The sequence below is a fragment of the Sesamum indicum genome, linkage group LG6, assembly GCF_000512975.1.
Source record: "Sesamum indicum cultivar Zhongzhi No. 13 linkage group LG6, S_indicum_v1.0, whole genome shotgun sequence".
NCBI lineage: Eukaryota > Viridiplantae > Streptophyta > Magnoliopsida > Lamiales > Pedaliaceae > Sesamum > Sesamum indicum.
This window is the reverse complement of record NC_026150.1, coordinates 2,419,666-2,442,971: the sequence shown is the minus strand read 5'-3', so window position 1 is coordinate 2,442,971 and position 23,306 is coordinate 2,419,666. Positions and strand designations below refer to the sequence as shown.

General features: G+C 33.6%; 4 protein-coding genes across 4 annotated transcripts; 2 read left to right on the top strand and 2 right to left on the bottom strand.

Moving 5' to 3' along the window:
- On the top strand, nt 6,969-7,730 carry LOC105163587 (ethylene-responsive transcription factor ERF098-like). Its single transcript, XM_011081999.2, has one exon. It carries the CDS (start codon nt 7,026-7,028, stop codon nt 7,479-7,481), a length of 456 nt encoding a protein of 151 aa, XP_011080301.1. The 5' UTR covers nt 6,969-7,025; the 3' UTR covers nt 7,482-7,730.
- LOC105163586 (ethylene-responsive transcription factor ERF096-like) lies at nt 13,728-14,883 on the bottom strand. The gene has a single exon (XM_011081998.2). It carries the CDS (start codon nt 14,426-14,428, stop codon nt 13,937-13,939), a length of 492 nt encoding a protein of 163 aa, XP_011080300.1. The 5' UTR covers nt 14,429-14,883; the 3' UTR covers nt 13,728-13,936.
- LOC105163406 (RING-H2 finger protein ATL16-like) lies at nt 17,275-20,021 on the top strand. Its single transcript, XM_011081730.2, has one exon. It carries the CDS (start codon nt 17,790-17,792, stop codon nt 18,825-18,827), a length of 1,038 nt encoding a protein of 345 aa, XP_011080032.1. The 5' UTR covers nt 17,275-17,789; the 3' UTR covers nt 18,828-20,021.
- Nucleotides 18,564-22,928, bottom strand: LOC105163407 (protein KINESIN LIGHT CHAIN-RELATED 1). Its single transcript, XM_011081731.2, has 3 exons — nt 21,043-22,928; nt 19,990-20,214; nt 18,564-18,698 (listed from the first exon to the last, which is right to left on the bottom strand). Exons 1-3 carry the CDS (start codon nt 22,752-22,754, stop codon nt 18,689-18,691), a joined length of 1,947 nt encoding a protein of 648 aa, XP_011080033.1. The 5' UTR covers nt 22,755-22,928; the 3' UTR covers nt 18,564-18,688.

Here is a 23,306-nt window from a genome sequence, read left to right as displayed (position 1 = left end):
GGGGGGGTTGTGGTGGGTGGGGGGGGGGGGGGGGGGGAGAGGTTCGTTGTTCCCCACTTTTTGGTCAACAGAAATCTGGAAAAAATCTGCATCAGTCATTCGCTTCTTGACCGAACTATAACCCTTTTTATCCCTTTAATTTGATTATTTATTTGGAAATTCTTACAAGAACAGATACAAGGTACGAGGGCAACACCATTTCCAGGAAATGTTATAATCTCCCACTCCTCCTATTTTTGCTCACTTTCGACAAATCCATTGGGCCCTTCCTACTATTGCGTGAGCCTAATTGCTGCTCAAAATAATTGGAAAAAAGTTTTTTTTTATTTATTTATATTTTTTACGTTTATACTATTATTTATGTAAGTTGAAAGTTATAAGCCGTTCTTGATCAATTTTTATAATTTATTGATAAAATTTAAAGTATTAAGTCATTTTATCGAACAATCTGACTTTAATTTCCTTTTCTTTTTTACTTTTCACCTCTATTTTAATAAATTAACTTTTGGCGCTGAATTAATTTTTACTATAAGAGTGGAAGCTATCGCAAAAATCGCATAAACGTTGACAAAATAAATTTTGCTTTATTTTTCATTTTGGACAAAATGTCTACAAATTTGTTATATATATAAAAGCTATTCCTTTTAATGATTATATTCTTAGGTTATATTTAGATGATGAATTTTAATTTAAGGAAAGAATTTTTGAAGAAATAATTTAAAATACGAAAAAAAAAATTGAAATCCATCAATATTTAATAAAATATAATTTAAAATCAGAATTTTGAATCTAATTATTCAAACAAATTCGATAGCTTTGTTATTAGTGATTCTAAATTCATAATTTTAAATCTATCTATCCGAATGCAAACTTAGATTAAACTTGATTCAAGGGTAAAATAAATTAAAGAAAAAAAAAACTATTTTTATCGTACAGTTCTAAAAAATTATTAAATTTTTAAAAATGATGATGTTTTTAAAGAGGCATGGGGGTTCATGTGGTTGAGATTTCATTTATATGACATAATTAATTTCAGTATAATTGTCGTAACTATTTTTATTAGGTATTTATATTTGACAAGAATAATTATAATTGAATTAATAATAGTGAATTATTTGGAATTATATATATAAAGAGGCGTAGGGGTTGAGTATGGCATAGCACTACGGAGGAGTGAGCAATTGATGGAAGGATGTTAGAAAATGGACATAAATCATCTTACATTATATTAATGACGATAATGTAATGCAAATTTGACTCCAAAATTATGTGGTCTATATTACGATTTATGAAATTGGGGAGGGCCCACACAATCTAATCCTCTGATTATGTCTCTGTCACTAATCAACATTAATTTAAACATAAATAAACAAAAGAAATTGAAAAAAAAAATATGATGATGATGATTCTCTTTTGGTTGCTTCTGAAGTTTCCAAGAACTGTCTTTCTTTTAATTATTATTATTATCAAAATAAATATAGATAGAGTCCAATTTTTAATTTTTTAATTTTGTATTATTCAATTGCAACAGCTTTTATTTTTTTTTTTAAAAAAAAATTGTCGGGATCCCATCCTTTTTCGATTACAACAGTTGGGATTTGGTGTTTCCTAGAAGGTGCAATGAGTGGAGTGGAGGAGGAGGCTATACAAATTTATCAATTATTACAAACCTTTGACCTAAATACCACAATAAATTTATGAATTATTACAATAAATTTAGCACGATTTTCACCTTAATTTTCCAATTATTAACTTTTAGATGGAAGGATTATTTTGGTAGGAAATAAGAATATATTATCTATTCTAATTTGTTTTTTCTTCTAGAAAAAGTCAAACCAAACAATCTTTGTATTGAACGAAGAACAACTTTTTTTTTTTTTTTAAAAAAAAAAATAAATATAAAGTTTATCTTTATATTATAATCACATAATCTCAAATGCGTACGTGTCTGGTACTCTGTTCCCTTTGTTTTTTTATTTTTGCAAACTAATTTGGTAATGTAATGATTTATTTTCTTGGACTTGGACTATCAAATTTGACCATCATTAATCAAAATTGAATTTATTAATTAATTATTGTGGAAAATCAAGATTCTATTTGACATGCAATGCTAATTAGGATCATATAATATGGAATTCAATATATTTAATCCTTTCTTTTGTGAATATTTTAGAAAATAGCTCCAAAAGTGAAAAAAATCGATACATTTAATTTTTTGCTTTATAATTTTCAAATTGGTCCCAAAATTGAGAAAACTTGACACATTTAATTCTCCGCTTTACAGAATTTCTAGGAATAAATTAATATGTCATCTCATTTTGGGATTATTTTGAAAATCACGTAAAGCATAGAATTAAATATATCTATTTTTTTTTAAATTTTGGGACTATTTTAAAAATCTCGTAAGCTAAAAAACTAAAAATATTTTTATTAGACTAAATGTGTAATTATTGCGAATATATATATATATATATATAGAGAGAGAGAGAGAGAGATTAGAGATAATGAGAGTGGAAGAATCAAATTAGGATATAATTATGCAGGAACAAGGAAGTTTCTTGAGTTGGTAATTAATAATTAAAAATAGAAACAAAGGTTGTAGTAGTGCGTACACGTATGTTTTTCCAATATTTTAATTACAACTTGTCCTTCATACTTCACTATATATCATTACACCCTATGCTTACCAATCTTTTCTTCTTCATCTTTGTTTGTGATACACAAATCTTCAGACATTTTAGTTTTTTGATACCTTGCAATTTTCTTTAGTTTGTATGAATTATATATAAATAATAACATTTCATTTTAAATTATCAAATCTAAAACGATTCAAACTTATAATTCTTTACTTCAAATAACTTGTCTCGGAGGATTGTGCATTTGGATTGTGCACGTGCTAAGGCTCTTCTTGAGCTGATCTATTATCGTCGAAAGTTAATGCTTAATTATATATGAATCAACAAATAGATCATAATATACGATATTATGTTTGATTCGAACGAGAATTTTGATAAATATTTAAATCCACACGTCACAACATTCAATCTTGACAATGTCTTCCTTTAACGAAGAATGGAGGGTATTTAAAATTGCAATTTCTGTTATCACTAATACCAACTTTTTATTGTGTTGATAATGTCCGTAAATTAAATTTTTTTATTTTTATTTTTTTTATAAAAATATATAATGTCATGGAGACATCGTGCCACGACGGCCAGTATATATAACAAAAATTGATAATTTGATATTTTATTTAGTAATGACTTTGGTTGTTTATTTTCAAATAAAAGCCCAATAACAAATGGTGGCCCATAACCTGCGAGAGTTACGGCTATGGAAGTATTAGACTAAAGTTGGACAATTAATATTAATCCACAATTAATCTCAATCTCAATTATCATTGAGATCGAGGAATTAATTCATCGCCCAAATTATCATTTTTTTTATTTTTTTTATTTTGATATTTAACATAAATATGATTAAGAATAAAAGAATTTATATTTTTAGAAGAGAGGAAAATGCAAAAAAAAAAAAAAAATCAATGTGATCATAGTAATTTTACATACAATATAGGGGCATTTTAGTCAATTAAATGCAAAAATTATCAAAATACGCAAAAAAATGAACCCCAAACGCACTTCAAGCGCCTGCATCCACCTTCCGTTAGAGATTTTTTTGCTAGATTTATTAAAACACGGGGGATTTTTAGCAGTTTCTAAAACACAGAAAATTTTTTTAGCTATTTTAAAAAAATACACAAAGATAATATGAAATTTAGCCTAATTTATCAAATGTTAATAATTGTTTTTGTTTGGACACATTATAATTTTTAAAAATTTATTATTAGCATCAACAATTTTATATAATTAACTATTGCTGTTGATAATTAACAAAATTTTTATAGTGACAATTTAAATAATAATATAGGTATAATAAAAAATATATATTTGTCGCTGTTGAGTTGTTATTAATTATCTATAATAACATATTTATGTATGATTTTTTCATATTTAATTATTCTAATGGCAACTTTTTATAATAATTTCATTGTTAAAAGAGTTAAATATATTTTGCACCCCTAAACTATATACGTATTAGTATTTTACCTCCTATAGTATGAAAGATTACAAGACTCCCATGACAAAAGTAATTTGGAATTGATCGGACAAAGATGCCCTTCATAGTACACTTTATACTTTTTATTTTACCCCGGCCTTTAAAGTATATTTCATTAAAAAATATCCGCAAAACTACTAAATGTAACTTTAAAATTACTTAAAAATTAATATTTAAAATTTATATCTTTTCATAAATTATGTAATATAAAAGATATTTACAAGTTCAATACATGCATATATGTTTTACAAAGTAAATTATTTATATTAAAAATATATACAGATACATAACGTATACAATTTTATAAAAAAAAGTATGTTATATAATTTATAATTTTTTATTCAATTACGCGTGCGCATAGTTAAAATATATCATATCATTAGTCAAAAAATTATAGAATGTTATAAATTTGCAGACTTTAGAGTGTATATATATGTTGTAATATTTAAAATTGTATTGATAGTTTATTTTTAAAAAATTAATATATATATATATATATATATTAAAACAAGCAACAATTATGTAAATTTTGAATGGTTATGTAAAAAATTATAAGGATTATAAATTTATAGAGTTTACACAAACTTTATTACTCACTAACAAAATTACAAATTTTGTAGTATTTATTTTAAATAATTTTTTTATAATAATTCAAATTATGTTTTTAGGGAAATGATTGTAATTAGATAACTTTTAGGGGTGTAAATAATAAGAATATTTTTATCATAAAAAAATTGATCCATATCATGAGGGATCAAAGTGTAATATTTTTTGTAGTTCAGAGAGATAAATACAGTACCTCATGCATGAGTCAGGCTGCAAAATTTTATCACGACAAAACAATATTTATATTATTTAAATATAAATGTAGTTACCCATAATATTAATATTATACTTAATTCGACATTAATTTTTTATGAATTTTATAATTTTATTTTGAAAAGATGTTTCATCGAGAAGAAAATGTCTCGAGGGATGATAATATATTGAAACTTTTTATTAGTTGAATGCTTACCTAATCATGACATAAATTTGATTGGAAAATTTATATATATATATATATATATATTATCTTGTCCATGAATTAAACTGGGAATTAGCGGTGTGTTATATTGAATAGAATAATATAATAAAGATATCCCCACTTGCATCTAAATCACTAATTAATTGAATCAAAGCTTTGCTTTCTTATCCGCCTGCCGCTACGACCGCGAGGGAGGCGGCGGCCTCTTCAGATGACCTCATCGCCACGCACGCCTTTGCATTGGCGCCCTTCCATTTTTCCTACATACCACCGTATAAATTGATTTAAATTGCAGGTCGTTGGCTATCTCGCATATTTTAAAAAATTTAAAATTTGATAAAAAAGAGCAGATTATTAGGCTTGTTGAAAGGTCCGCAGATAAGATCCTTTGATTCTTAAATTAATGAAGATGTTCGAGATAAAAGAAGCGATCTAAATGCGAACTCAAAGCGATCTAATACGGGTTTTTAGTTAACAAATGTCTTACCATAGATGGATTGAATATGGGATATTCGTAATGCCTGAAAGGGTCCATTGTATTGTACAACGTCTCGTAATCCTAGCTCATGTAATATCATGTAGATCAACGGTCTCCAGTAGTGAGTCTTTTTATCGGGACTCACGACCTGACTTGAATTGAAAGGGCACGGATCTTGATGTTAGTCATTGTAATAAATGCCTACATTGAGGGCATATATGTCATTTTAACGATGATCCTCTTAATCCTCATTACAAATATACTTTAACTTGAACACACTAATTGCCAACCACTTTCTAAATCGTAAGATTAAGATATCATAATTAAAAAATTATGAATATGAATATATAGTTTATTTTTAATTCGAACGCAAAATTGAGATGAACCTTGGTTCGAAATCAATCGAAAAATCGTCCGAGCATTTTGGGAAAATTGTGATTTTTTTAGGCCAATCAGACACTAATTCAGCAGCTGTCAACTTTCATGGCATTAGGCCAAACGTTTTAGCAAGAAATTAAAACTCCTTTTGCATTGTTTGTCATACAGTAAAATATATAAAAATTCAGTCATTATATGTAAAATATTTAAAATTTTCCTTCAAAATGTCTAGATCTAATGCCACCTAAGATGTCACATCCATAATTGGCGTCCAATTGGCAATAAACCTAAAATTTCAAAAAAAATTCAATTGCTCATACAAATTAATTTTATGATAATTTTTGTCGGAAGAACTAAAATTAGTATAAAATCATAAAATAGGACTAAAACAACAAGTACGTTACTTATAAGACGACGATCACGACCCCTCTACATACAAGACTAATTGTAATTTTGCCATTATTTTTTTATTTCAAATGATTCACATCATCATTTATTGCCAAATGTTTATTTTATACTAACAACATGTTTATCACTTGCTTTGCTTTTAATATATATTGATTTTTGCTTCTGTATTTCGTTTATCTGATTATATATGTATAAGTATTACGTGTCATGATAACTATAATTTATTTATACATTAAACATACATCAACCACATAATTTAATTTCAAAGTGGCACCACGTCATGTGCTACTGTTTAATCTCTTGTTCTTTGATGTACTAATTTAGTTCATTATTAGTACTCCCAAATCCAATTGGCTTTACCAAAGAATTAAGTAACAAATACATAGAACACATCCAATTCTAACCTCTTGAAAAAGATTCAATTTTTGCAATAAAATTACTTCACCTTTTGACAAGATTCGTGTCCAAGAATTCATCCCTGCTGGACAAATTCAAACCGTCACCTCTGACTTAAATCTCAGTTCTTGACCCTATCACCAACCTATATCTACGCATCTAATCTATTGTCTCCATGCACCACGTACCAACCAAATTTGAACTGAAAACGACAACCTAATACTAATGAAACCCGCAGGAACATCATCATCGACGGGCCAGAAAGAAGTGAAGTACCGGGGCATTCGCCGCCGGCCCTGGGGGAAATTTGCCGCGGAGATACGGGACCCGAATAGGAACGGTGCGAGGCTGTGGCTGGGGACGTTTGAGACGGCAGAGGAGGCCGCCAGAGCCTACGACAGGGCGGCGTATGCTTTGAGGGGTCATCAGGCGATTCTTAATTTCCCAAATGATGGTCATTACAGGACTGCGGATGGACAACCCCTGGTGAGTTTGAATTCTCAGACACGACCACCTCCTCAGCTGCTTCATGGGTCGACTTCGTCTAGTTCCACGGTTGTTCCAGAAGAGGTCGAGGGGTCGCGGAAAGGCCTGGACGACGATAAAGTAATTGAGCTCGAGTATTTTGATAATAAGTTGCTGGAGGATCTTCTTGGGACAAATCCAGGGACAAGACATTAATGAGAGATATCAAAGATTTGGTCTTTAATTTCTTTTCATTTCGCAGTTAGTCAGAATGGATGAATAATATAAGATTTGAGTTCATGGCATGATTTTATGTAGTAGGGGGTATAGAAAAAAAGAGTTAGGATTTCTTGTAATTTGTTTTGGATTATGAATTTTGGGGTGTAAAATCCTTTCTACCACATCTGCAGCTCATCATATATTTTACTTTTCAGCCCTTTATCGCAATCAAATCAATAATTGTTAAGTCCATCAAATTTAAGATCAAGTATTAAGTTATTACAAGTCATGAAATAATGTAATGTGTTTTTGGGAGCAGAATTTGGGCATGCCATCGTATGTTTTTGGGCACACTTGCAAGGAAAGTGTGGGCGTTGACCCATCTCCCGTGGTCGATTGTCTTGCAATGGTTCGCTGGAATGGGTGGAGTGGATTCGGACTGTGTCCGCCAACTTCAAAGCTGAGGCGAAGGAAAGGTTTTTTCATGTTGTGTTTGTGGGGAAGTCGGAGCAAACGATTAAGGGATTGGAGAAGGTCGTCTGAGGATTCGCTGGAGGATGCGTTGAGGCGAGGAAATCGCTGGAGTCGTGGCAGTTGTTCCGTCAAGCTGGTCTCGATCACCCCGGACGCTGTGGTACGTAAAGGCCAATTTCATTAGCAGGGTTGCGGGTGCTGGTTGAAGATGATTGAATGCAAACAGCTTATTGCCTGCATGCAAGCAAAATCCTGCAGAGGAGCTAGCGCAGCTGCATCGGTCCAATCACCACGGATGTCCGGCGTCTCGTCGCTTCTATATATCCAATTTGTTTTTGTTCCAACGTCGTGTAATTTTAGATGCCCTGCAGAAGTTGGCTATGAGTCTGCATTATGTTCTGATCATGAGGGCTTTCCATGGCCTTTGTAAGCTTGCATGGAGGCTCTATTCGAAAATTTTTGCACGGACCTGATTCAAATAAATCTTAACCAATTCTATATCAAGTACAATATCGTATAATTGATGTACAGTTTAGAAAAAGTGAAAAATCACACAACAAGTGTGATACATGCTTTGTGACTGATTTGATTCATGAAACTCAATCCGTGTAAGAATTTTCCCTGTATACATTGAAAATTTTGCAAAGTTCTGACGCTATGAAAGTTTCTATAGTTATTAGATTGGAAAAAGTTTTGAAGTCATTTGGTGGAAATTTAGGCTGTAACTGCAATTAGAAGTTTGAGCCTATTTAGTGCCTTAGGTGTACATATGACTTATCACACCAGATTTAGGTTTAGTTACTCGGATTCATACAACACCTGCTTTTTCTTTTTTCCTTTTTTTTATTAAAACCGTGCCTAGGCCATGGATTTGATGTGAATCCTTACCTATTTATTAGAATCAAGAAAATAGTACAATCTAAAAACAGAAAACGAGGAGTACTTGGTTCTTGTAATTACGAGATTTGTCTTTTTTTAAATAAAACCATCTATGCCTAAACAGAAGTTTTGGCATAAACCCCTATCCATTTATTAATAAAATTTCAAAGAGGCTCTTGTACAATTTAAAAAATTACAAACAAGTAGTATTTACTCCCTTTACATAAACGATTACCAAAACAATGTCTGAACTAATCATTTGAAACAAAAACTAAGTAAACAAATGTATCTAAACGCAGAAGAATAGCTAACTGCTTCTGGACATAGGATAAACTGGTGGAGGAGCGCAGAAGGCAGGCTTGGATAGCAAGGAAATCCGCCGGCTGGTTTGCTTCGCGGTAGACATGAGTAACACGAAGAATCATATTTTTCTCCAAAAAGTCGGAGTCGAGTGAGTAGTGCTTGCTTATTGACGAGACTTTCTTAGTTAGTTTTGAGATTATAAGTAGGGTTCACAGTGCAAATCTTGATTTTTAGGGTTTTGCTGCTGCCTCCATTTGAATTATGCTATATAATCTGTATTTATTTATTTATGCACATTTATGTGTATGTTTACACTTACATACTGGAGTTGCGCAAAATATAAGATTTTATTTAATTAATTTGTAAATAATATTATAATTTTAGTTCTCAGTATGTACAAACCTAGGTACTAGATCGAGGTCAGTCTATTTATCTCTCTTTCTCTCACACTGCAAAATCCAACCCATTTCAAATGAATCGAGAAACTCGGGTTCGGGTTAGAATTTTTCTAGGACATACTTGTTAAATAAGAAAAGTTATCTTGTTTCTCCGTCTTTCCTAATTTCAATTGATCGAGGCTGAATTTGATAACTTCTTGAAGGGTTCTTTGCAATTTCATTCCGTATCAATCCCATTAACAGTTTCCTCGATTATCTGTCCTCGTCAATATTGACGTCGGGGACCATGTTTTGTAATTATTAGAAGTTAATATGTATAAATACAAGAAAAACCTTCTAGAAAACTGTAGTCAGAAAATATCCTAAATAATTTTGAGCAATATTCTAGAAAGATCATAGCTTCTTGAGTAAACTATTGATCTTAACCACAAATCAATTTCAAGAACCTTCCATCAACAAGTATAAATAGGCATTGTAGGATGTGGATTAGATATATATACACAGAAAAACTAATTAGCAATACTAACGACTAACTATCCTTTTCAAGTTCTCTTAGTCATCTTGCTCTTCTTTTGTTTATTTAGCCAACACTTTCTAATCTAGCCTTGTTCTCCAAATCTCAAACTAATCGAACTAATATATATTCCTTTAGTTACCAATCCCCTTTTCTAAAATAAAGTACGAACAGTAATTAATATTGCAAAAATAAATCAATTTCCACATTTTAATTAAATCTGATAATGCAATTTATGCCAATTTAAATTTTGCCATATATATATATACCACCTGACATATTTATATTGTTTGGTAGCCTTCGTTGTCAGTTTAGTTTTGTTCGAGTTTTTATTAGTTAGGACTATATCTGGTAGCTTCTTGAAGGATGTTCGAGTAATTATACTTCATACTCATCTCAACAATATATTCTCATTGATTTGATGTTTTTATTAATGTTGATGCTGGCAATAATCACGTCTTTTGATTATTACAGGCTATGTAATCTCGCACTTCTGTTAATGTTTATAACATATTTTATACCAAACCAGATCTTACGATACGACATCCAATCATAATACTTTTACTAAGTTTAAAAACTAGTGAATGCTGACTTTCATATTTAACGTATGTCTTAATATTTGTAAAATTGAAAAACGGGTCTAGCGGATCTGATGAGTTTAACCCTCCAGGCAAGAAAAATATTTGAGGGTCAGATCTGGGTAAATCTATTTTAAGGGAGTGTTTGTGAAAATTTTTAAAATTGAAATTGTGATAAAAGTGAAAATTGATAGTATTTGTTAAAAAAAAAAAACAGATAAAAGATAAATTGGATAGTGTTTTGAAAAAAAAATACTTTCAAAATTAGTTTATTTAATTAAAGACTGTTTTGTTTCAATGTGTTAAAAAAAGTACTAGTTTTGCTTAATATTTGTACTTGCCTTTTGTCAATAACAATTATTTTTTAAAAGAAAAATAAACTTTATTTCGAGTAGTATATTTCATATTTATTCTTTTACAAACATTTGCGATTTGTTTTATTAAACTGTCCTTATAACGGTGAAGATGTACATACTCATATATATACATTAACCCGTATGCGATGTATATATAACGATAATTTGATCAAAAAAGATTTGTTTGACCTATAATAAATCAATCTGACCGAGGTAAACATAAATTTTCATTCAATTAATGACTTCTACTAATATCCGCAAATTTTATTAATTTCTACTAAGGAAGAGACCCATTTATTGAATAAAAACAAACATCATGAAGTATTGAATATAATTTTTTAAATCATAATTTCTTTTTTTTTTGTATAATTACACTAAATTTTTTTATTTAAAAAAGAGAAACTGCATAATCATCCCTAACATTTATTTATGAACTTTATTACATAGTTACATAGTGATGTGGGATGATGACGTCACCATTGCTTACATGATGAGGCTAACGCATCCCTCTTCTTGCATCATTCATAAGCTTCGATTTGTATGAAGCACGTGCTACACAGACTATACTGTACACCCACGATTTATATATGCATGTGGTCCACTAAAAAAACCGTGATCTGCTTAGGCGCTTTTAAAGATACTCAATTCCTGCGAAATCGACAGCAAAACAGAAAGAAATCGCACTTAGCCGACAAACTCAGAAAAAGACTCCGGCATTTTAATATAATTACGTAATTAATACGCCCCACATTAATTAATAATTTCAATTAGCGTCCTAAGAACTCTGGTTGAATTGGTCCAAATTTTCAAGCTTCGTTCAAATAAAAATATTGTAATTTCTTTATTCGTTCGAATTTTATTTAAAATTTACTTTTTTTTATCGAACACACGCGATGCTCACGAACACGTGATGCATAATTGAATAAAAATAAAAATTAATAATTAAATTAATTTTTATATGATCAATTTTTAGTCATTAATATGTATTTTTTAAATTATAATTTATAATTAATTAGTAATTAATAAGCAGCTGATATATATAGCAATAATAGAGTGTGGGTGACGAGACGACATATGTATGACGTACTGAGGAGACGAGAGGTGACAGGGAAGAGGCAATTAAGACATTTAAATGATGTCATTAGGTGTTAATCAGCTGATGTCATGATCATTAAGAAACAATGGAGTAGTTGTTCGGAATGATGTCATATTAATGACGTCAGTAGATCGTCACAAGAGTGCTCCATTTTTTACACCTTCCCCTAAATATTCTCTTAATCTTTTCCCAAGTAACAAATCCATAATGAATTGTAATAAATTGATTAAAGTATTTTAATTAATTTAAAAATATTTATTATTTTATAAAAAAAAATGAATTATTTTCATGAATCCAAGATCTAATAATATGACAATTCAATAACGAGAAGCAGTAAAGACATTTATGTCTTTTTTTTATATGCAATTGTAACTTTATTAGATATCCCAATGATGAATACAACTGCTTAGTTTATCAATATGTTACTATTACAAATTGATTAACGATATACAAAAGTGCAATAAATAAATAACATAAATAATAAAAATTTAAGGTGTAAGACTACTAATACGCCTTATGATTCGGTCGAAAACCCTGTTGGTAAAAGTATTGCATCAGTCTCAAGATTTTGCCTTACATAGTTTTAAAACTTACAAGTCACTAAAACTCGTCGTTTGCAATCGATGTAGAATGCATACCAACATCATCACTTACCAGATTAATTAAACGGGAAAGAAATCGAAACTTCCCAACCAGTACCCTCCACAATTGGTATAATTCAACTTCATATGTTGTCATAGAGAAATCTAACATGATCGAAGAACGTCTAAGCATGTAATATGACATTTGAAAAGCAACAAGGATAAAAGGTTAAATAGCATAGGCATTGGAGGGTGGAGTTAATTACATCCTCAGTTATTAGTCATGACGCTAATTACATCATCATTAATCAGCAACTACTCATAGGTAATTAGTCGTTGTTGTAATAATCTAATATGAATTAGTTTTATGATAATGTAAAATAAAGTGACATTATAATAAAGTATTTGCCTGCAACCACGTTCTTTGAATAAAGGGCGATGGTGAAGTAAGGGTTGTGATTCATCTCATGATGTAAGCAAGTGACGTTGGTAATTAGGGGGTCTTAATCTACTAATTCTACTCGATTACATATTAAATACTATGTTAATGGTGATTGGATAATTATTCTATGCCGTACTGTGATTGAATGTCTTGTTATTTGACTTTTATTTCTATGAATTTTATTAAAAAATTAATTATTATTTTTATTAAAAAAATTTCATAAATTTGGTCTGAGCCCAATCTGTTTTACATCCATACCCCTCTTTAACTCTTCCCAAAAAGGTTTCCCCCCTTTCACTAGAATTTTTTGCTGGGTAGGGAAATGGCATATGTACCCTCGTCTTGAATGGCTCCTTCCCTAGTGTCCACATTTTGAAAGGGTATTATGATAATTGTTTTGAGTTGGGGCCCGATGATTCGACTTTTCCAATCTTGGTCATCGGGTTTAGTGTCCTCGTAAGTATAGATCTCGCCACGTCATGTTTTATGACATCATCATAATATAGAGAAAAGTTATGATGAATTGAAACTAATTATATTATAAGTGTAATATATATATAATGTTACGAAATTATAATCAAACCAATCGCCATCATCATATGCAAAAGTTGGAGGTGCAGGATGAGAAAACAGGGGAGTTCTTGAAAAGAAATAAATTTGACAGCTTTACATAGAAAAAAGCCTCATCATCATCATCCCCTTATTACATATGTTTTTTATTTGTCCAAAACAAGTCAACTAAAAAGGTGTTCATTTGTCCACTAACTAATTAATGCGACTACTGAATCAAAACAAGAAAAATCCAAAAACAAAAACTATTCATTATTACAATTAGTCGGGTTTCTTCTCTCCGAATTCAAGAAGGTCCTCCAGCAACTTATTGTCCAAGTACTCGAACTCGAACACTTCCTTTCCCACCTCTGCTTTCGATCTCGACGACGACGACGACGACGCCACCATAGTCGACGACGCCACCATAGTCGACGACGACGACGCCACCATAGTCGACGACGTCGATGATGATGAACATGATAGCGACGACCACGATGTCGACGACGAATGAGAAGCAAATGAGGGATACTCCTCAGGGAAATTAAGAACAGCAAAACAACCCCGCATAGTGTACGCCGCCCTGTCATAAGCTCTCGCCGCCTCCTCCGCCGTGGCGAAGGTCCCCAGCCACACTCGGGCGCCGTGGTTATTAGAATCCCTTATCTCAGCCGCGAACTTCCCCCACGGCCGCCGCCTCACCCCCCGGAATCTCACCTCCCCGCCACCCTCTTTCTCTTCTTTGGCTCTGTGATCCTTTGGATTCTCATCCATCTTGATCTCCACTCAGTCACAACCAAATGTAATGTACATACCTCACTATATATGTATATATATAGTGTGTGTGTATACATAAATTATATTGTAATAATTGGTAGTGGTATTTGAATAAAGTAGGGAATTTCAGTGAGGAGAGGAGTTCAGTATGAGGTGATTTAAAGCGTGGGATTTGGTTCTTGAATTCAGCAGAAAGGGACCCTCGAATGGGAAAGTTTAAGAATGTTGAGGGTTTCAGATGATTACTGTTTCCAAGCACTGATCATTAAAATAAAACCAGCATAGGGATTCTTGAATCAGGACCACTCTGACGTACGTCACCCTGCTGACACTTGCTTGTGACGTCACTTGTTTGGAAAAAGCGAAGATTTCAGACAAGAGGTGCTTGCTAGTTCGCAGGTGGGACGGATTCTAGTGGCTAATTCTAGGATTAGTAGGTGGGAATGTGTTAATTGTGCTGTTAATTAAACCCATGCCTGATCAGCAGCTGCAGCGCAGACATGGCTGCTGCCCTGTTTTAGCCAAAACCTTCCCGTTGTATTCCTCTCTTTAATTTGGCATTTGACAATGATAATCTTGTCTTATTTTTACCCACTTTGGACATTTTCACGTTCTATCACAAGTTCAAACACAACACCAACAACCATAGTATTAAATAATCCTACATTTTATCAACAAATGTCATTCAACTAAACAAAAATTATACAAATAAACCTATTACAATTTATCCCATATATTAATTATCACTCATTATTCAAAAGGATAAGTACACTCCCCTCCTCTGATGTTTAGTGTAATTACACTTAGACCTCTCTGTAGTTTAAAAAATAATATTTAGCACCCCCCATCAAATAAATAAGTCCATCCACTGGTCAAAATTTATCCAATTTGTTTATATTAATAGAAAAATAAAAAAATATATACTTACTCTCAATTAATTTATTATTATTTTATTGCGAGTCAATAAATCTTTTTATGACTACGTTACCTTCACGTGTCTTCACGTTGTAATATATATGAAGATATATATTTTCATCATTTTAAGGTCAATCGAGTGTAAATACCAATTTTTATATTTTTATTTTTGGTTAATTCTTCCTCTCGAAATCCGAGGGTGAGGGATGGGCTAGAAAGGGCGGCGGAAGACGGGGATGGGCTCCGAAATTTTATAGAGGAATAATAAGAGCTGATATGTGGGTGTTGGGCTTAATCACTGATGTGGGCTCATTGGAGTAACTGGGAATCATGCGTTAAAAGAAACTGGGCCTAAGCCCATTACGAAACAGGATCATAAATTGAATCTGGGCTATCCTATTGGGGTGGGCTAAGTAATAATTCAATCAGGCCCACAGCCCAAAATGACAATCACTGGTGAACCTCACTTTCCTTCTTTCTATCCAATTACCAATGACTCCCTCAACTTTGTAAACTATACAAACAGATCCCAAAAGGAACTCCCAGTGATATCTTTGGAAACTTTTAAAAATGATGAGGTGCTGAATCTGGAAATTTCAAAAGTTTTGTGGTGAAACTGTAATTATTTCTATTACGGAATGTTATTCTATAATCAGTGCGAAATGAACGCGACGATGCCAATTACGAAATGTGTACTGACCCAATAATGATCGTACAATTTACAGTACTTTATACCTCTGGGCCATTCTTGAAAAGCCCATCAGTCCAATGGACCTGAAAGAAGGAAGGAAGTCCAGCAGCAGGCTCAAGCCCATTTAGAGCACACAGTCCAAAAGCCCAACTTTGAATCACTCATGGGCAATATTGGTACAGGAATTCCGACAGTAGAATCAAATGTGGTACCAACTATTGACGGCCTAAAGTTGAGAATTTAATACAGCTGCTTAATAATTATATAGCTGTTGGCTCCGAAAAATAGTAAGATTTTACACACGCCATGTGTATATATTAATTGAAATAAAAGATGACATTGAATTTATAAAAATAAAATAAAATCCAATCCGATCTAAAAGCATCCCGTTGAAGTATCTTAGCCTCCTTAGTTACTCGTAAATTGCTGACTTCCTAATTGTCCCTGATTAGTTATTATAACTATAAATTTTTAATTAACCCTCCATGCAGATTTTATTGATTATAATCATGGGAATATATTTGACTCGACACTATAAAAGTATAATATATCCCCTCCCAAAGAAAAAAAAAAAGAACAAAATATTCATCAAGGTCTAGGATCCAATTGTTTTCCACTCGACCCGACTTGGGACTCGGAATCAGGGTCGTTTGATGAAATTGTACTTGGGAACTTGGCTTTATGAGAAATGGACCTTTTTTTTTTATTTATTTACGTACATGGACCCTTATAAATATGGATTTTTGGTCTATAAATACCCCAACTATTTCAGATAATGGGTACATTTTTTATTACTTTCACCTAACTTATAATCTTTTCTTTCGATCTCTTGAAATCGCGAATTGACTTAAGTATCTTTATTCAGGGTAGCCAGTGAACCTAGCGATCTCTTTTCTTCTCAGGGTCCAGAACACCAGATCTAAATTACTTGATAGACGACCTATATCTCTGGCCCTGATCACATAATTTCTATTGATCATTGTTTTTCTCCGTAATTATTATGATAATTATGTAAACACAATCGAATGGATATATATAATATACACACACGGATATTAGCACTCCCTACCAACCTCCAGACGTGCAAAAGCTCAAAAGAAGTGCTCATGAGGTCACCCACGCCGGTGGTATATGGGTCACATGGCCGGTTGCCATTCTATCATGCTTATTGGCTTTTCCTAATAAGGGAGCATAAAACTTGTTTGATGAGGACCAACTTTTTATATACAGGGTTGTAATTTATGAATTTGAAATAATGAAGTCAACGGCTCATAAGTTATATATGTACAAATTCACATGGACAAAATTGAATTTTCAATCCAAATCAATAGTTGCAGTGCGGTTGGAATGGTGGCGGAAGAGTTTGCTTAAATGGGAAGGTTGAGGAAAGAAAAGAGGAAGTAATGATGAATCCTGAAATTTGAACTGTTACATTCTCAAAATGTCAAACAGCTATGTCTTTTTGGTCAACTTGAGGTTTTCCACAACTCCCATGTCTCTGTCTCAACATCTTGATGCACATGGTACTAAGTCCTCCTCAAAAACAACCCCACTATTCACCCATCCAATGTTACCCTTTTCTTTTTTAAACATTTGACTTTTGAGTTCCCAAGAAACTGATTCATCAAAATCTCTCTCTCTATCTCTCCTCGTGTTCTTGGATCTTATTATTGCAAAGCTAACATCATCATTCAAACTCAGTTATTACTGTTCATTTCAATTCTCTAGTCTCTTCTTGTCCTTCCTCCTCTCATGGCCACACTACAAAATTTTACTTACACACCAGAATCTCAGCCTCTTCCTCACCAATCTTTGCCCACTGCTCAAACTCCTCCTCCACCTGTTTCAGACAATGGATTTCCAATGCTAGCCATTGCAATACTAGGCATCACTGCCACAGCTTTTCTCTTAGTCAGCTACTACATTTTTGTCACCAAATGCTGCTTCAGATGGCAACAAATCGACCCGTTGAGGCGATTTTCCATCAGGCGGACGCAGTTGAACGAAGATCCGTTCACGTCATACTCTCCCTCGTGGCAAAGCCGAGGCCTCAACGAGTTGCTAATTCGGGAGATTCCCACTTTCCAGTACAGCAAGCATGGAGGAGAATGCAGCAGCTTGTCTAGATGCGTGGTCTGTTTGAGTGAGTTCCAAGATTATGATATGCTGAGAGTTCTGCCCAAGTGTAGCCACGCATTCCATTTAGACTGCATTGACGTGTGGCTTCTGAGCAATTCCAACTGCCCTTTGTGCAGATCAACCATTTCTGGCAGAAACCGGTATCGGCTAGACAGAATAGTTGCACCGAATTCTTCCCCTCAAGATCCAGAACCGTTGGTTGGCAGTATTGTTGGAGGTGATGAGGATTTTGTGGTGATCCAGCTGAGTCGGGACAATGGGGCAGGTGTGTCGTCTAATAGACAGCGCAGTGATTCGAGCAGGTTCTTGGTGCAGCAGCCCAGAAGCCATTCATCAAGAAAGTTTGAGCAGAAGAATATTGGGAAGTCTAAAGCAAGGAAATTTCATCATGTTTCAATCATGGGAGATGAAGGTATTGATGTGAGAGAGAAAGATGATCAGTTTTCCATCCAGCCCATCAGGAGATCTTTCTCCCTGGATTCTGCATCTGACCGCCGCATTTACTTGTCGGTTCAAGAGATTCTACAGGAGAATAGGCAACTGAGTGAGGTGAGGAACACTGAAGAAAGCAGTAGCAGAAGCCGGAGATCGATTTTCTCGTTTGGACATGGAAGAGGATCAAGAAATGCAGTTCTTCCTATTGAGTCTTAGGCCACTGAAACACAAAAACAAAAGCCTACATTTTTTCTGTTTTCTTTTCTTTATTCCAGTAGGATTGAAGCGTTTAAGATTGTAAGAAACAGGATTGCAGTTGCAGATACTAGGACCAACAGTATTAGCGTATAAAGAGATTTTGTCACAGGAAAACTGGGAACAGAAATGTATTCACAGCCCGGAGTGATTGTTTCACCATTATAAAAAGATAAGATTTTATCCTGCCCAGAAGCTCCATAATTCGTCATGAATGAAAATATTCTCTTCCAACTTAACATTTACTGCTTTTCCTTAAAGTGCCCACAGTAACTGGAGTGAAAGCTTGAGAAAATCTCAAGCATGATGAACTCTATATTCTTTATTCCACTTGTTGTCTAAAAAATACGACTCGACTGAAGCACATGCGTTCGTCGATCATAAATTACCAGTATCTGTTATATGTGAAGTACAAACAGCATGAACTAAGAAGGGCATACAGAATCAGTTTTATGCTTCAGACTCAAACTTGTAAAAAAAGTACCCGAACTCTTTAAGTTAATCAACATTTCACTTGCCCAGATGCTATATGGCTACATCCCAACATCGATGCTGAGATACAACATAAAAAATAGTGGATCTGCAGATTACTAGTAAATGTCTAACTACTATAAGCCATAAAAAAGAACCCAGCACATGTTCATTAAATGCTTCACAAGGTCTAACAGACAATTAGTCCTCCAATTTGCCTTTGACCAGTGAGTTGAGAAGTAATATATTTGGTGTACACATTATCCTCCATGTGTTGTAAATCTTAATTTAATCAGCAAGGTTACTTTGACTATCGTTTATGGAAAAATGCAAAGCTTGTGAAGAATGCAGAATATTTTAATTGTTATCTAATGGAAAGAGAGATTCTTTAGCATTCAGGTAACAGAGTAGTATACGCCAAGAGACAGATTGATTACAACTGCCACATCCCCAAGATCTGAACATGAAATAACTAAGACCTTGCCTCTTTAAAACTTCTATAGCACCTTAAAAGACTAGTTGAACATAAATCACCAATAGAATGGTAGAAATAACAATAAATAGCTTTGACTTTTTTGAGGCAAAGGGTGGACTGGAACAGAAATCCTTCTCCGTCGTATAACAAAAGTTCGATCCATAATGATAATGTTACCTTTCCATAGCTGAAATACCAGAGTGTGGATTCTTTGCAGAAAAATCTTCATCTTCTTGAGGCAACGGCAAGGCGTTCATAAGTGTTTCAGAGACGGAAGTACTAGCTTTCTCCTTTAATTGCTCCAGTACTTGAATAGCTTCATTCAGTTCTTCTTGTGCACTTGGTCCATGTCCCTCCAAACCTTCAACTACTTTCTCCTGAAAGTTAATTGCTAGTGGATAGCTGCGAAATTGAAAGAGAAAAGTTTTAAGTACTATATTTTCTCCACCCTAGATCTTCCAAGCAGCTAAGAACAACACTTCAACCACCCAAGAAAGAAGATAACAAAGTTGAGCAGTTCTGTAAACTGAATAACCAAGGATAAATTCATATTTCTATTATTTGTACATGGTTAACCCTAAGAATTTACAGATTGTTAAAAGTATGGCTAATCAGTTTAGTATGCCGATATCTCAGCTGATGTTTGAGAATGGAGAAGCAGAGAAGAAAAAGAAGGCCCAAAACAGCACCACTAAACCAGCTAAATCATAAGATCGAAATTGGTTTATCCATACACAAATTCAAAATTCACATAAAGCAGGAACCTTTGCATCTAGTTGTCTGTCAGCTATCAGTTGACCAGCAACATTTGGTCCTTAATTGAAACTGGTATAACAGAAGCCAATTGAAATAAAAAAATGTCAAGTAACATGTACACAAAGCATGTACATGTCTAATATACATGGTAACGGAATGTTGTTCTTAATTGAATTGCTGAATAGATTTTGGGGCCAAATAAGTGTGACTACAAGAGTACCCACCAAGCATAATAAGAAAAAGATTTGTGTAAAAGATGAGAGTTCTAATTCAGCACAATATAATCCCGTAATCTTCAGAAAAGTTAGTGAGTTATTTTGAGGGGAGTGACGTATTACTCCTAAGCTTTTTCATACATTAATGAAGTAATAAAATGAGAATGGAGTCTGTTTTCCAGCATTAGATAAAATAAAGCAGTGAGTGAGCATTAAAATAGATTCAGATTAAAAGGCAAGGACTTAATTAAATTTTTACCTTCCCATAGCTGCGTATGCCTTTGAAAGATTCTGACATGCTTCTATTGAGTCCATATGATGAGGACCAAGAGAGACATCCATGATATCTTTTGCATATGCAAAGACCTGAGCAGCTGACTGTGGTCTATCTAATTCCAAATAAGCTGCACCCAAGTTATTATAAACGTAACCCACTCCATAATGCTTGGAACCAAAACTCTCTTTCAACCTTTCTGCAGCATCTTCCAAATATGGGATTGCCTGTTCCACCTTCCCAGTCAACAGTAGCAGCCAACCAATCCTTGCGGAAACACTTCCTACAGAGTGTTGTTCTTGAGGCTGCTTCTCTAGCATTGTGAGTGCTCTCTTTAACAATGAAATTGCAGCTTCAAATTCATTCATTGCCTCGTATTGCATTGAGATTTCCATAAATGCTTCTGCGACAACAAGAGGAGAACTTCTCTCTTTCTTCTCAAGAATTCCACAGGCAATCTCCAAACATCTCTTTGCATCTGCAAACTTATCCTGATTACACAAAGCTTTGGCCATGGAAGTAAAGACCATAGCTCGATCCTCACTCTCTTTATCAGTCTGTTGTACAACACCCTTTAAAGTGTTAATAGCCTCTTCATACCTCCCCAATGCAATCTGCATATTAGCAGCATCAATCTCTGCACGAAGCAAATCAGAACTACGACCCCAATTCTTCAAGACCCTTTGTGACAATTGATTCTGTTCTAAGGCCTTCTCATGCTCTTCTAGTCCAGTATAAATAACTCCGAGAAGTCTCCTATCATATGCAACCTCCACTGAATTATGCCCCAACTGTGTCTTGTGTATCTCCAAGGCCTTCAGACAAAAAGGCAGTGCTTCTTTGAAGTTCAAAACTGCAACATAAGCCTCTGCGACATCCCTATTGGCCTTACCAAGCTCTCTACTACCTTCCTCCAAAGAGTTCTCTTTAATTTCCAAAGCCTTCCTCAGATGAGAAAGAGCCTCCTCTCTCCTACCCATAGCCGTCTTAACATTAAACAATTCAAACTGGACCGCATGTAAAATAGGCAAAACATCATCGGCTTGGTAAGAACTCTCCCCCTCTAACTTGTTCAACACCCTATTGGCCCTATTCAAATAACCTAAACTTTCACTAAACCTTTTCAGATTAAAACAAGAAGAACCCAACAACTGCAAAGTCATAGCAACGGGCAAAGACAATTTACTTCCAGAACTACTATTACTATCTTCATTATCCTCCAAAATTCTCAAAGCCCTTTGTGCAAAAGACAGAGTCTTTTCAGGGTCCTCGCCTTCTTGGTCAAGTTTGAGGCCGATTTTCAAGCAGGCTAAACCTAGCTCCTTCTCATCGAAGCATGACTCCATGTCTTCGAATGCCCTGAGCATTTCATCAATAGACACAGCAGACTCAAAAGCCTCCTCAAGATCTGATCTTTCCTTGATTTTCCTCTGCCTTGATGACATCTGGGCAACATTTTGGGCAATTGGGTCAACGAGGGTGTTGAGATTCTGAGATGGGCTAGCCTGAAGTCGATGGTAATTGAGTCTTGAGAAGAGTAAAGACCGAGTCTTGGAGCAAGATTTGAGATGGGGTTTTGACGGGCTGGCGAGAGACTGATCAGAGGTGCTGGCAAAGTCCCTGGAAAGGGAAGAAACTGGGGTTTTAGTGCGTGATTTTTGAAGGTGGGAAAGAAGTTTGGATGAAGCTCTCCGCATTTCGAAGGATTTGAGTTGGACTTTGTGATTCGTTACCGTAGGAAACCTTATACGAAATTTATACAACACTTTGATGGATTGCAGCTTCAGAATCAGTCGTTAAACCCTTGGAAAAACCCTGGAAACCCCCAAGATTTTCTTTTTTCTTTTCTGCTTTTATTTTGCCCTACTTCAGCGAGGATTTTATATTTGCATATAATGTGTATACACACACATATATATATATATATATTTATTTATACAATTAATTAATTTCCATCTGTATAATGTTAATAAACGAAATATGATTAATATCTTATCTTACGAAAGGCCTTCTTTCATATTTAGGTGAAAGAGAAAAAAATTATCATTTCAAACCTTACTCTCCATCTTAATTTCAAGATAGTCCTCCAAGTTTCAAAAAATAACGTAATCCCTTTAGTGAACTCCTCTTTCTAAAAGAAAATAAATAAATATTCGAAATAAACTAATTATAACATTCAGTACACAATATATCGATATTTTTAAATTAATTAAAAACTCAAAATGAACAAACCATACTATTGAATTGAA

What these genes read in the sequence shown, in the direction of transcription:
- LOC105163587 (XM_011081999.2), top strand. Translation starts at nt 7,026, where the DNA reads ATGAAACCCGCAGGAACATCATCATCGACGGGCCAGAAAGAAGTGAAG.
- LOC105163586 (XM_011081998.2), bottom strand. Translation starts at nt 14,428, where the DNA reads ATGGATGAGAATCCAAAGGATCACAGAGCCAAAGAAGAGAAAGAGGGT.
- LOC105163406 (XM_011081730.2), top strand. Translation starts at nt 17,790, where the DNA reads ATGGCCACACTACAAAATTTTACTTACACACCAGAATCTCAGCCTCTT.
- LOC105163407 (XM_011081731.2), bottom strand. Translation starts at nt 22,754, where the DNA reads ATGCGGAGAGCTTCATCCAAACTTCTTTCCCACCTTCAAAAATCACGC. An exon ending in GCATACGCAGCTATGGGAAG is followed by an intron (nt 20,215 to 21,042) that starts GTAAAAATTTAA and finishes TCAATTTCGCAG; the next exon opens with CTATCCACTAGCAATTAACT.